Source organism: Carassius carassius, chromosome 40 (genome assembly GCF_963082965.1).
Source record: "Carassius carassius chromosome 40, fCarCar2.1, whole genome shotgun sequence".
Lineage (NCBI taxonomy): Eukaryota > Metazoa > Chordata > Actinopteri > Cypriniformes > Cyprinidae > Carassius > Carassius carassius.
This window is the reverse complement of record NC_081794.1, coordinates 830,001-843,438: the sequence shown is the minus strand read 5'-3', so window position 1 is coordinate 843,438 and position 13,438 is coordinate 830,001. Positions and strand designations below refer to the sequence as shown.

The following is a 13,438-nucleotide window of genomic DNA, read 5'->3' as shown; positions in this document are numbered from 1 at the left end:
ACCAAGCAGAAAGGATACACTTTGGCATTAATAATAGTTTATTAGTATACATTTACATAAATAGATTTTGTAAAAAATGTTTTCTACATTTCAAAGAAAGAAAAAAAAACTATTTCATGTTATCTGCTTACAAATGTAACATTTAAATAATAGTGTTAATTGCTGTTTCTTTGTAATTATTTGTGAAATTTAGTAGCAATTTCTGAGTGAAAACTGGTAAATCCTAAACTATTTTTTTGCAGTGTAGTTTGAATTTGAATGAAAGATATGAATTCAATATTTTCTGTTTTTAGATAATCAAAAAATCCTGCATCGAGATCTTGGCAGCAGAGCCATCCAGTGTTTGTGCAGGAGGTATGAAAATAAATAAATTACACACACACACACACACACATACACACACATATATATATATATATATATATATATATATAAACAGTAGGCAACAATTTAAGTGAATCAAAAAACTCATTTTGGTTTTAGGATGAAAAGGATTTGATCCACTTTAAAAGCTGACTAATGTATATATATATATATATATATATATATATATATATATATATATATATAAACGCTATGGTCATTCCACCTTTCATTATTTTGTACATAAACCCTCATTATGAAGTTCTGCTGTAGGAAATATGTATTTTTGTTCATATACATGTCTCTCTGTGGATTATGCATGTGCCATAAATCTTTTTAACTCAGTAAGTCTGTAACACTTTATGATTCATTTAACTTCCATTTCCAAAACGTCACTCTTTTGGATTAGATTTCCATTGAAACCATAGCATCGCACATCATCAGATGTATAATTACTCAAATAGAAATAAAGAAGTTAACATAAAATAATCATAGGGAAAAATCCTTTGTTGAACACGAGTCTGTGAGACGAATTCCCCCGAGAGGACACTTATATCATTGTGGTTTTATATTACCCAGCATTCCTTGAGCTCTGATGATTTCAGCAGGAAGACATTGACCCATGTGCTGAAAATAGAGTTGATGTTTCTGAGGCAGATGACGTCATGTATCAGCGTTTTTGAGCAGCGTCTGTTGGAATCTGTGTTTCAGAGTCATTTCAAGTGGTGGTGAGAGGGAACGGGTTTCGACACGCCAGAAACATCGACCAGGTCCTGTGCAGCTTCAAAATCAACGACACAGTCACGCTGAGTGAGTGGCTCTCAGAGGGAAAAACCAGCATTCATCTGCTTCACTGAACGCTGAACAGTTTAGTGCTGTCAAACGATTAATCGTGATTAATCACATCCAAATAAAAGTTTTTGTTTATGTAGTGTATGTGTGTGTACTATGATATTTATTATGTATACATAAATACACGCACATGCATGTATATACTTACATTTTAGTCTGGGAATAGACTTAAACCTTTTTATACACAGTACAATATTTTCTGACGTCAAGTCAAGTACTTGGTACTTGGTATAAAGTTTGAGAACCACCTATATCTTTTTATGAATATAAATATATACATGTTAATGCATGTAAATATTTTCAAAACACATGCTGCATGTATGTGAGTTTATATATACGTAAGTACACACACATGATGTAAACAAATCTTTAACTTTGGATGCGATTAATCGCGATTAATCATTTGACAGCACTAGATTATATTCCTCTGTTTACAGATGAGAAGCCTGCGAGCGTCGAAGACACGTTCTTGCTGTGCCCCGCACCGGTTATAGATGAAGTTGGAAAGTAAGTGTGAGGTCTGCCATGCATTAGGCTGTGTTTATGATTCCTGTAAAAGGTCACATTCCACTTCCTGCGCAGGTCATGCTCTCGATCCAGGAGGTTCATGGCTTTCTTTTCTTTTTCCTGTCAAAGCTGAAGAATCAAAGCTTTACATGATGTCAGCGGCTCTGAGGAGCCATTAAAAGCAGATAGTTCTTCAGACATCATTGTGTTCATCACACCCACTCTTTCTTTGTTCCCTATCCATTATTTCATTCTTTCCCTTTACTGCACCCATAAACTCTCAAGGATCCATATTTTCGCCCCCACTTCTGCTTTCCATTCAACAGTGATTAAGCAAATTAAATGCAGAACTGTTTCTTATAAAGTATTTTTTAAGAAAAATGGTTTAATTCGTAGTTCAACATTTTAATAATAATCATAAAAAACAATTCTTCCGATCAGAATTTAGAATGCTTTTTTTTGTTCTAATAAAAACATGTATTTTTAGCTTTCAGTGCAGACTGAGTCCATCAGTGTTTGTTTGGTGTGAAAGTGTACTCAGATGTGCTCACCATGTACATGAACAGAGGCAAAAAAAACACCACAAACTTGACTTTTCCACCCAGAAATGATTATGTGGCGAAACATCCATTATGTTTTTGCACAGAGGAATGTGTAGCTAATCTGAAGTAGATGCTCTCCATCAGAGAAAGTGGTCTTATCTGTCAGAAATGCAGACTTGGCCTCTGTGTGTATGGAGATGAACCTCAGCAGGAATGCTTAGCATTTGGAAAGCTGTTTTTATCAAATGTTTTAGACACTAGACAGCTGACTTCAACATAAGTTAACCAGCACCCTGCAGAGCTCTGTGTTGCTGCCAGTTATGGTCTGCTAAACATCTTTGTGTAAAAAATATAAGAGAACTGTAGTGGGGTTGTTTTGGCACTCGTGTCTCTCTGAATCCTGTTGGTCTGGTTTTCAGATTTTTTGGATCCTGCTCTGCAATGTTACTGAATTCAAAGTGACAAATATGGGTATGAAAACTGATGTTTGTTCTTTGCACTTTAGGGTGGTGTACCTGCAAGTCAGCATGAACGAGGGTCTGTCGTTCATCACCAGCTCCGTTCACATCACTACAACGGAGTGTGTAAGTCTGAATACAAACACAGCATCACATCCAGCAAAGCTACAACATATATCCTTCATTTTGAGATTTGAGAATTCATTTTACATCCTGCATATCTACATTTACATTTAGTCATTTTGCAGATGCTTTTATCAGAAGCAACTCACAATTAAGGGAATTTATAAAGCCATTCTTTTTAAAGAGGCAAATAGACACAGGAAGTGCTCATAATAAAAAGTTTTAGACATTGTTCAAATAAGTACAATCTAGAAAGAGAAGTTTATTTTTATCGATGAAGTCAGGTAGCGTCGAAAGAGCTGAGTTTTCAGCTGTCGCTTGAAAATTGCCAGGGATTCAGCATTCCGGATCGGGTTGGGAAGATCATTCCACCAGCCAGGAACAGTGAAGGAGAATGTTCTGGAAAGTGATTTTGAGCCTCTCTGTAATGGTACCACGAGGCGTCGCTCACTAGTGGATCTCAGACTTCTGGAGGGGATGTAGATTCGTTATAGTGAGTGGAAGTAGAGAGGTGCTGAGCCTGTGGCTGTTCTGTATGCAAGCATCAATGTCTTGAACTTGATGGGAGCTGCTACCGGAAGCCAATGCAAGGAGATAAAGAGAGGAGTAACATGGGCTCTTCTGGGTTCATTGTTGACCTGTCGTACCGCTGCATTCTGAGTCATTTGTAGATGTTTGATTGTGCTTGATGGAAGTCCAGCCAGAAGAGCATTGCAGTAGTCCAGACTAGAAATGACAAGGGCCTGGACAAGAAGTTGTGCAGCATGCTCCGTTAGAAAAGGTCTGATCTTTCTAATGTTGTGCAGCGCAAACCTGAAAGATCAAGCAGTCTTTGCAATGTTGTCTTTGAAGGTCAGCTGGTCATCAAAGATTACACCAAGATTTCTGACCGAAGTTGATGGGGTAATTGTAGAAGAACCTAGCTGGATGGTGAACCCACTAAGTCGTGGGTTACCCGAGTCTGCTTGAATGCTGTGGGGAAGGTGCATGTGACGAGAGATGTGTTGATGACGTGTGTGAGTGCTTTTAAAAGTGTAGGAGAGATTGTTTGGAGAAGGTGTGAAGGGACTGGGTCTAGAGGGTTATTTTGAGACTTTGAGACTTATTTTGTGTTATTGATTAACTATAACAGAAAAGAATGCAATGAGCTCGTAATCATTACTTTATAAGTTGGAAATAGGAAATTTCCAATAGCACGTGAAGACAGCAGAGAAACGTTTGTTTTGTTAACTTTGTGGTTTATTATTTTGAGTCGTGTGGGATGCAGTAACACATGTCCCTTTCACAATCTATCACTTTTGCCGCACAGAAATATTCACGCAATCATGCAGCATGTATCAGAAGATCTGCACTCCGGCGCGGTTAGCGCTCACACTCACTGATCTATATATAACTGAACCGTGCTCTTGCCCACCTCTTCCAACCGAGCCAGGACTGCTAAATGGAACTATCTCACTTGTCAAACGAGCCAGACTTTGGGGGTCAAACGCGCTCTGGCACTTTTAAGATTGCCTGGTGTGAGCACACCCTAATTATTCTCCTGCATCCCGCACACACTAATTTTTACACACATCAAGTGTTGGCCTGCGCCACGTTCTGTTGCGATGGGTCCCGCGACTGTACAGGTCTCTAATATGAAGATGCCTGTTATGATGTTATGATCAAGGCTCTGGACTCTGGACTATAACAAACTATAAAATATTTTCTATGAAATGTTAATGTCCTGGCAGTGACAAATAGCTTGTTTTATATTTAATTGAATTACATTAATGTTATAAGTTGAGTTATTAGTTTTGTGCATAACAATGCAATTAATTGCGATTAATTGCAGACAATAATGCGATTAATCACGAAAAAAAAAAAATCATTGTCCTGTTCTAATATATATGTAAACGTGTGTGTGTGTGTGTGTGTGTGTGTGTGTGTATTACTATAGTAATAGTTTAAATAGTAGTTTAATTTAATAATATTAGTAGTAATACTCAGAAGACAGTTCTTTTGAACCCTCTCATCCAATAATCAGAATTTAGGACCGTCTCATATTTCCACACATACATTTATTTGCCTTAGAATGTATTTAGGTGTCATGCTTTAATTACTTTCATTAAATCAAAGTAGTTGCTATAACTAAATATAACTATTATATTTGCTACATTATAAATCATTGGAGAGTTTGTGTGTGGTCTTTAGTTCGTAACCCCTTTTTTTCTTTGCATTCTCCTCTCCTCACGTTCAGGTCAACCCCTATCATCATTTTCTCTTCACGAACCCCTCCCCCCCAGAAACACACACACATACACATCAAGGGCCAAACCACAGACAAAGCCCCTGAACGATCCCATCTCTGGCTTCAGGCCACGACCACAGAGCCACTTTTATTAAGCATTTCTTCTCCAAATACTTTACAAATGCACTGTGTGCTTCCCGTTCTTTTCCCATGACTTACTTTCTAACAATGAGGTTACACAGTTTTTGGTGGTCATAGCTTGTCTTTGGATGAAAATGACCAAGTCATTCATTTTACACCATTTTACATTTTAAAGACAAAAAATTATTGTAAACAATTTTAAACGTTATTTTGTCAGGTCATTTTTGTTCACTTTGGAATTTAGATTTAGATGTATTTTTTTTTATTTTATTGTAAAAACTGGCATAATATTTTAATAATATTTAAACATTGTTTGATGTCATAGTTAGCAATTTACAGCATTTTACTGACAAATATTAGTTATTTTATAATATTTAAACATTGTATATTCATTGGTTTTATACCATTTTAAGTTTTACTGACAAAAATTACATAATTTCTCACAATATTTGACATTATCATCATGTCATATTCATTAATTTGACATTTTACTGACACAAATTATTTGTTAAATATAAAAATAAAACATATTACATAACATACAGTATGTCAAACAAATAAATGTATTAAAATAAACAAGAAATATAACTATATTGCATGGCTATACTTTTCTTCCATGCTATAAATTAAAATAATTTAATTATTATTCATAAATGCATATTTTTAATCTCATCTTCGCTATTGTCAATATATTGAAAGTTAAATAGTTAGTTTAAATAGTAATTAAACTGAAGGTCATATTACAATATGGCAATACTTTTATCCGTGAATCATAATAATTGTGCCAATTCTCTGTCTTCTCTGTTTCTCTTTGTTTTTCTCTGCAGTTTGATGGCACCATCCTCCTGATCACCCTGCTGGTGCTATTTCTATTGCTGGCTCTGCTGTTTATGTGGTGGTTCTGGCCGCTTTGCTGCACTGTAGTAAGTCATCGCCTCATTTACCATAAACATTAGTCTTCCTATGTTCTCACAACACATCTTCCAGTACTGTGTTAATCTGGGAGCCAAAGGCCTATGGATTTGTGGTAAAGAATAAAGTTGAGTGATTTAAGATGGAAAATTGGTCAATTTGTCTCAATCGAGGTCATGATTAAACATGCTGTTCTGTTTTATGTGTATAATCTGACTTGTGTATGTGGTTATGTGATTATTTGACACATCTTTCCACAGGTGATCAAAGAACCTCCACCTCCTCCACCTCCAGAGCCAGTAAGTTACAGCTTTATCTGCTACTAAAGCATTAAATATCACAGATAGAGCACGTTGATAAATATTTATGGGTCTCTAGTAGACCATAGCAGTGGTGAGAGAGATTGACTGAGCTGAGATCACAGAGCACACAGCTGGCGGCGGGGCCTTCACAAATATGCATTTCCCCCAGTGAGGCGAAGGCTGTCTTCCTCCACCCTCAAAGTCTATATCGCTGCAATCACGTCTAACCACGACCCGGTAGAAGGAAAGTCGCTGGAGAAGCATGACCTGATCATCAGGTTCCTTAGGGATGAGAAGGCTAAATCCTCCACAGCCCCCCCCCTATCTCTTTGGACTTGACTCATGGCCCATTTGAGCTTTTGCAGGCAGTTGTGCTGAAGTTTCTGTCAATAAAAACTCTGCTCCTGCTTCCGCTGGCCTCCATCAAGAGGATAGGGAACCGGCACGCATTTTCGGTCGAGGATTCGTGACTAGAGTTTGTGCCTGCTGTCTCCCAAGTAACCCTGAGGCCCCGGCCCAGCTTAGTGCCCAAGTTTCCCACTACTCCCTTCAGGGATCAGGTGGTGAGCCTGCAGGCGCTGGCCCCGGAGGAGGCAGACCCAGCCCTAGTTTTGCTCTGTCCCGGACACTGGACACAAAGCTTCAGGACCTCAGACCAGCTCTTTGTCTGTCACGGAGGCCAGCAGAAGGGGAATGCCATCTCCAAGCAAAGGATGGCCCACTGGATTGTGGAAGATAACACCCTGGCTTATCAGGCACAAGATGTGCCCTGCCCTTTCAGGTTGCAAGCTCACTCAACTAGAAGTGTTTCATCATCCTGGGCGCTGGCTCGTGGCGCCTCGCTAGCAGATATCCGTAGAGCTGCGGGCTTGGCAACCCCTAACATGTTCGCTAGATTCTATAGCCTTCGTGTGGAGGCGGTATCCTTGTGTGTTCTCACTTCAAACAGATAGAAGCACTTAGTAGCCCCGGCTTCGGATTGGCTTGCTATAACTGCTCCAGAGAGTCCATACAGTAGACCCTGTTGAGTTCCTCCATCCCCTCGGCAGCCAGACATGGAGAACCGGTCGAGGGCCAGGTTCCTAGGGCTGTAGTTCTCGAGTCCGGTCTTGCATTTGCACCCAGACTCGTCTCGGACTTGGCCATTGTACACGCCAAGTCTTCTAGTTGGTCTCGATTGAGTCCAGCAAAAAAATAAAATAAAAAAATGTCTCCTTCAAAACAAAACCACATTTGCATGATGTCGTGACTGAAAACGTGTGGAAAACGCTAGGCGCGCTGCTCTCCTTATTTCCAAAGCACTCTGTAATCTGCGCTTGGGCTCCAGTGGCGTCTGCTGTTGCTAGGCAACCATGACCCACTCTCCATGAAGACGCAGAAGTTTGAGCAAAGAATAAATGGATTTCCAGCACTAAAAATCCCTTGTGGTAGCTCTGCTAATAGATTCATTTAAAAAATGGCTATCCTTGTACAGCTATGATCATCTGTTTCTCCATCTTAGCTTTCAGTATTGTTCCGGGAAAGGATGTGCATGACCAGCGGTGCACTTACAGCGACCTGAAAAGTTTAGATGTTTCTAATTGAATTTTCTACCTGTTAGATTGTGTTTTATTTACGTCTACACCTAGATAGCCTTAAACGTACCCTTTACAATAATGAAATACAAATTATTGTTGTACAGTATAGGGGTTGCAAGACTACTGATTTCTACTAGTCTATTTTTTTAATAAAAAATGCTTGAGTTACTCGACTACTCGTGGTTCATGCTATTGTAAATGAAAACACATTAAATATTTTATCAATAAACGCTTATTAATGTATAGCCTTATGCAACAATTACATATGTAAATTTTAAAAACTTTATAATTATGACATATTTAAATGATCATGTAACAGCCAGTATTTGTAACAATTACAACATTTTTCGTATCTGCATTCGGATACAACATCGTACAGTTACTTGATAAGACCGTTATGACTTTTTATGATATTTATACCGTTATGATATTTTTTTTTCATAGTTATCACTGAACAAGTATTTCGTGTTAAACTAAAATAATTATTAATTTCTAAAATAATATTTATCATGCAAGCAGAGAGATGTCATGACAAACGTTTAGTGATCATTTGAACACGACTGAATCCATTCAATGCGCACATTTTCATTACGCAGAACACTTTAAGCGAGTCTTAATGTTAATGAACTTCACTAAACAGATGTGTGTGTGCCGCGCAAACCAGCAAAAGGTAAAGATGCAAACATGTAGGACAAGTAGACAATGTATCCATATCTAAGCTGATTATTAACCTACTCTTGAGAGTGAACTGATTTGGTTTTTGAGAAACTGACGCACAACGCGGCTGTTTGATTGGTGATTGGTGACTTATTCCATTCATTCGTATCATATCGTAGCCTAAGCTTTAAATCATTGTCTTTTAAATATATCCAAATACTATAATGTGTATGATGTATTATTATAGGTAAAATTACTCTTGCAACGCTCTGATTTCTGAGAGATGCACAGAGAGGTGACAACAATGCGGTGTTTGATTTACGCTCTTTTCACTCATAAAGTTTACATTCATTCACTTCTGGCGCTGATCCCCTGGCTCACCTGTTATCTAGCAAACACCAGACTGTGTCAGCTTCAGCCGAGTATTCAGGCAGAATTATTCCTTGTCCATTATTTGTATTTTAAGCCATTATTCTTGCCATTCCGAATAAGGAATTTGGCTTCAGGCACAACCCTAATTATTACATTACATATTTTACATGCAACATAGATAAGGTCATATAGTAACAGCTCCGCACAATATTGTAATTCTAAAATTCACGTCGTACTTGCACTTTGTATGCATTATGGTTAATGCATGCTGGAGTAGTTGATTGTTTCCGACAGCACCGAGTAGTCTATGCAAGCACTAGTACAGTATGACAAACATTTCGCTGTATTTATGTGCGCATGCCCAGTAGAGCCAAACGTATCCCTTCTAGCCTTAACCGCGTGTATTTGTCATATCCCGAGCTTTGCATGTGTGTGTGCACTGTGCCAAGGCATCAGTCATATAAATTTTTGACCACAGACATAATGTCAGCAAAAGCAGCATTATTAAGTAAATAAAATGAAAATAAAGTACATAAAAATAATTTGAACATTCAGCTCCAAACTCTGTTCTAGAGGGCCAGTGTCCCTCCCAGGGTCGGACTCGGGGTAAAACCAGTACTCATTACCAGGGCCCCGAAGGAAGAGAGGGCCCTTGAAAAGTATGAATCTGAAATATATATTCTTTTACCTGGATATTTTCATGGGTGGGGGGCATGGGGGCCCATCAGGACTGCCTATGCATAGGGCCCGGGATCTTTTGTAATGCCCCTGTTAGCTTCAACCTTAATTATACACACTTGAACCAGCTAATCAAGCTCTTACTAGACACACTAATCTTCCAGGTGTGTTAAGGCCAGTTGGAGCTAAACTTTTCAGGATATTGGCCATCCAGGATCTAGTTTGGAGACCCCTGTCCTACAGAGTTGTTACTTTGCACATGTTTTTTGATCATTACAAATAATAATGTAAAATCATTTTCTTAGAATAGGAGATATGCTGTCTCTCGCATCACATACATTATCAGTAGTTAAGTATGTGGTCTTGAAGAGGACCCTTTTTTCTCTCATTTGGACTCGGCCTTGACTTGGACCCGAAACTTTTGGACTCGGTCTTGACTCTGTCTCGACTAGTCCTGGACTTGGACTTGACTTGGACTCGACAAAGCTGTACTTGACTACAACTCTACAGGTTCCATATGTAGAGACCTAAGTGGATACCATATGTATAAAGTCCACGGTATAACCTCAGAGCCTGTGTTTCCATGGCAGACTTCTGCCAGTTCTAAGGGGGCTACAATCACCTCCAATCTTCCATATGCACCTAACGATCGCTCATATGTGCAATTGCTTCCGAAGCCTCCTCCAGAAGCTTCCGCAGCTTCCTTGTTCCAAGTGGAGCGGGTATTTTTTCCCAGTGTTATCCAGTCTTACTTGTTGAGAGTGACCAACTGAAAGGGAGCGTCTCGGTTACATATGGTAACCCTCGTTACCTGAAGGAGACATCAAGCCCCGTCTCCAGAGCTCCTGTACCACCACTGAGCCGCCGGGTCACAGAGATAAGAAGTGTGATGTATTTGTTTTAATAAGTCTTCAGTCTTCTGTGTCTCAATCCTCTCCCTAGTTCAGTAGTATGTACACTACTTAGTGAGGTCAGGCATGTTATTTTTGTTATTAACTTACAGTAAGTGTGATTGTAGTTTAACTACAATAAATAATGAGAAGCATGTTGCTCGAAAAGGTACAGTTTCAGATCAGATCAGATATCTCGTCGTCTGTATTCAATAACAAAGCCCATGTCAACATCTAAACCACAGCAGATTAAGAAAGAACAGAATTTTCTTAGTGTGAGATGCATAAAGAGACTTTAATGAAAACCATCAGATGATTTTGAGTAACAACATCAACATGTCAAAGAAGCGCTTGCAGATGTTTCATGCCTCTCGTGCTTCTGCAAATGATGTAAGATGTTTTTGGTCTTTAGGAGTCAGATGATGAGGACGGGATGCCAAAGAAGAAATGGCCCACGGTGGACGCCTCGTATTACGGCGGTCGAGGAGTGGGAGGAATTAAACGAATGGAGGTGGGACTCCTCAAAAAAGGAGATGCAATCCTAGAAAAATGTGTCGTGTGATTATTGAAATAATTCATAACACTCTCTGAACTTCACTAGATAAGATGTAGCTGTTGAAAAATAATTGTCTTGTAGTGATTATATACAAGAAGTCTATTCTGCTCAGGGCTGGATTTATTGAAAAATACAGTAAAATTTTGAAATATTATTACAATTTAAAATAGCAGTTTTCTGTGCAAATCTCTGTTAAACTGTAATTTATTTCTGTGGTCAAATCTTTATTTTCAGCATCATTACTCCAGTCTTCAGTGTCACATGATCCTTTAGAAATCTCAGTTCTAAGTTTTTATTGATTATTATTGGTGCTCAATTATTAAAGGGTTAGTTCACCCAAATATTAAAATTATGTCATTAATAACTCACCCTCATGTCGTTCCAAACCCGTGAGACCTCCGTTTATCTTCTGAACACAGTTTAAGATATTTTAGATTTAGTCCGAGAGCTCTCAGTCCCTCCATTGAAGCTGTGTGTACGGTCTACTGTCCATGTCCAGAAAGGTAAGAAAAACATCATCAAAGTAGTCCATGTGACATCAGAGGGTCAGTTAGAATATTTTGAAGCATCGAAAATACATTTTGGTCCAAAAATAGCAAAAAGTACGACTTTATTCAGCATTGTCTTCTCTTCCGTGTCTGTTGTGAGAGAGAGTTCAAAACAAAGCAGTTTGTGATATCCAGTTCACGAACGAATCATTCGATGTAACCGGATCTTTTTAAACCAGTTCACCAAATCGAACTGAAACGTTTTAAACGGTTCGCGTCTCCAATACGCATTAATCCACAAATGACTTAAGCTGTTAACTTGTTTAATGTGGCTGACACTCCCTCTGAGTTAAAACAAACCAATATCCCGGAGTAACTCATTTACTCAAACAGTACACTGACTGAACTGCTGTGAAGAGAGAACTGAAGATGAACACCGAGCCGAGCCAGATAATGAACAAACGATTGACTCGTTATATTTGAACTATTTTTTACTAATTTTATTTTAACTCAGAGGGAGTGTCAGCCACATTAAACAAGTTAACAGCTTAAGTCATTTGTGGATTAATGCGTATTGGAGACGCGAACCGTTTAAAACGATTCAGTTCGATTTGGTGAACTGGTTTAAAAAGATCCGGTTACATCGAGTGATTCGTTCGTGAACCGGATATCACAAACTGCTTTGTTTTGAACTCTCTCACAACAGACACGGAAGAGAAGACAATGCTGAATAAAGTCGTAGTTTTTGCTATTTTTGGACCAAAATGTATTTTCGATGCTTCAAAATATTCTAACGGACCCTCTGATGTCACATGGACTACTTTGATGATGTTTTTCTGACCTTTCTGGACATGGACAGTAGACCGTACACACAGCTTCAATGGAGGGACTGAGAGCTCTCGGACTAAATCTAAAATATCTTAAACTGTGTTCAGAAGATAAACGGAGGTCTCACGGGTTTGGAACGACATGAGGGTGGGTTATTAATTACATAATTTTAATATTTGGGTGAACTAACCCTTTAGTAATGGTTCTTCTTATTAATATTACAATGTTTTTGCTGCATTTTTTGCATATTTTTTATTTTAAAAAATACATACTGTACATATAAATAAACACACACACACACACACAGCCAGATTTCACTCTGATTTATAATTTAAAAAAAGTAATTTTAAGTTGCTAGAAGTCTCTGAGAAGTGAAAATCAAAACATCTTAGAAAGAAACTGAAAACTGAAAGGCATGCTTTTTGCATTTGCTGAAGATCAGTAAAAGGTTTTGGAAGATAAGATCTGGTCTGATGTTTTGCCTCTGGTCCAGGTTCGTTGGGGAGGCAAGGGCTCTACGGAGGAGGGAGCCAAGCTGGAAAAACCCAAAAACGCTGTCGTAAAGATGCCTGAGCATGAGTTCGAACCCTTTGAACCCAAGCCCAAGAAACCAGACAACAGGAAGCGAGCTCAAGACAGGAAGTGGTATTCTCCCATTAGGGTAAAGAAGCTTTGTCACTGTCATTATTGTTTGCTGAAGCTGCTGGTGTTCAAAGCACATTGTAAGTGTTATTGTCTCCTGTTCAGGGTAAACTCGACGCGATCCTGGCTCTTTTCAGACGTGGATATGATCAAGTTTCACTTATGAGGCCACAGCCGGGAGATCATGTGAGTGTCTAGATGATCAAAGAGTCTTACTGGCTTAGCATTATCTTTCATCCAGACGTATGAAGTCAAACTAACTCCTCCAACAACAAACAGTCTGACCCTAACCTCTTAAATCAATGTCCTATGGACTTTTTGAC

The 13,438-nt window shown here is 38.7% G+C and overlaps 1 protein-coding gene across 1 annotated transcript in view; it reads left to right on the top strand.

The window, feature by feature from the left end:
• LOC132121912 (anthrax toxin receptor 1-like) overlaps positions 1–13,438 on the top strand; it is a 28,566-nt gene that overhangs the window by 9,518 nt on the left and 5,610 nt on the right. The window contains exons 9-17 of the mRNA XM_059531648.1: positions 294–354; positions 1,075–1,173; positions 1,653–1,722; positions 2,770–2,848; positions 6,041–6,136; positions 6,386–6,424; positions 11,014–11,112; positions 12,967–13,134; positions 13,221–13,301. Coding sequence (XP_059387631.1) covers positions 294–354; positions 1,075–1,173; positions 1,653–1,722; positions 2,770–2,848; positions 6,041–6,136; positions 6,386–6,424; positions 11,014–11,112; positions 12,967–13,134; positions 13,221–13,301 — 792 coding nt within the window. The remainder of the gene's footprint in view (positions 1–293; positions 355–1,074; positions 1,174–1,652; positions 1,723–2,769; positions 2,849–6,040; positions 6,137–6,385; positions 6,425–11,013; positions 11,113–12,966; positions 13,135–13,220; positions 13,302–13,438) is intronic.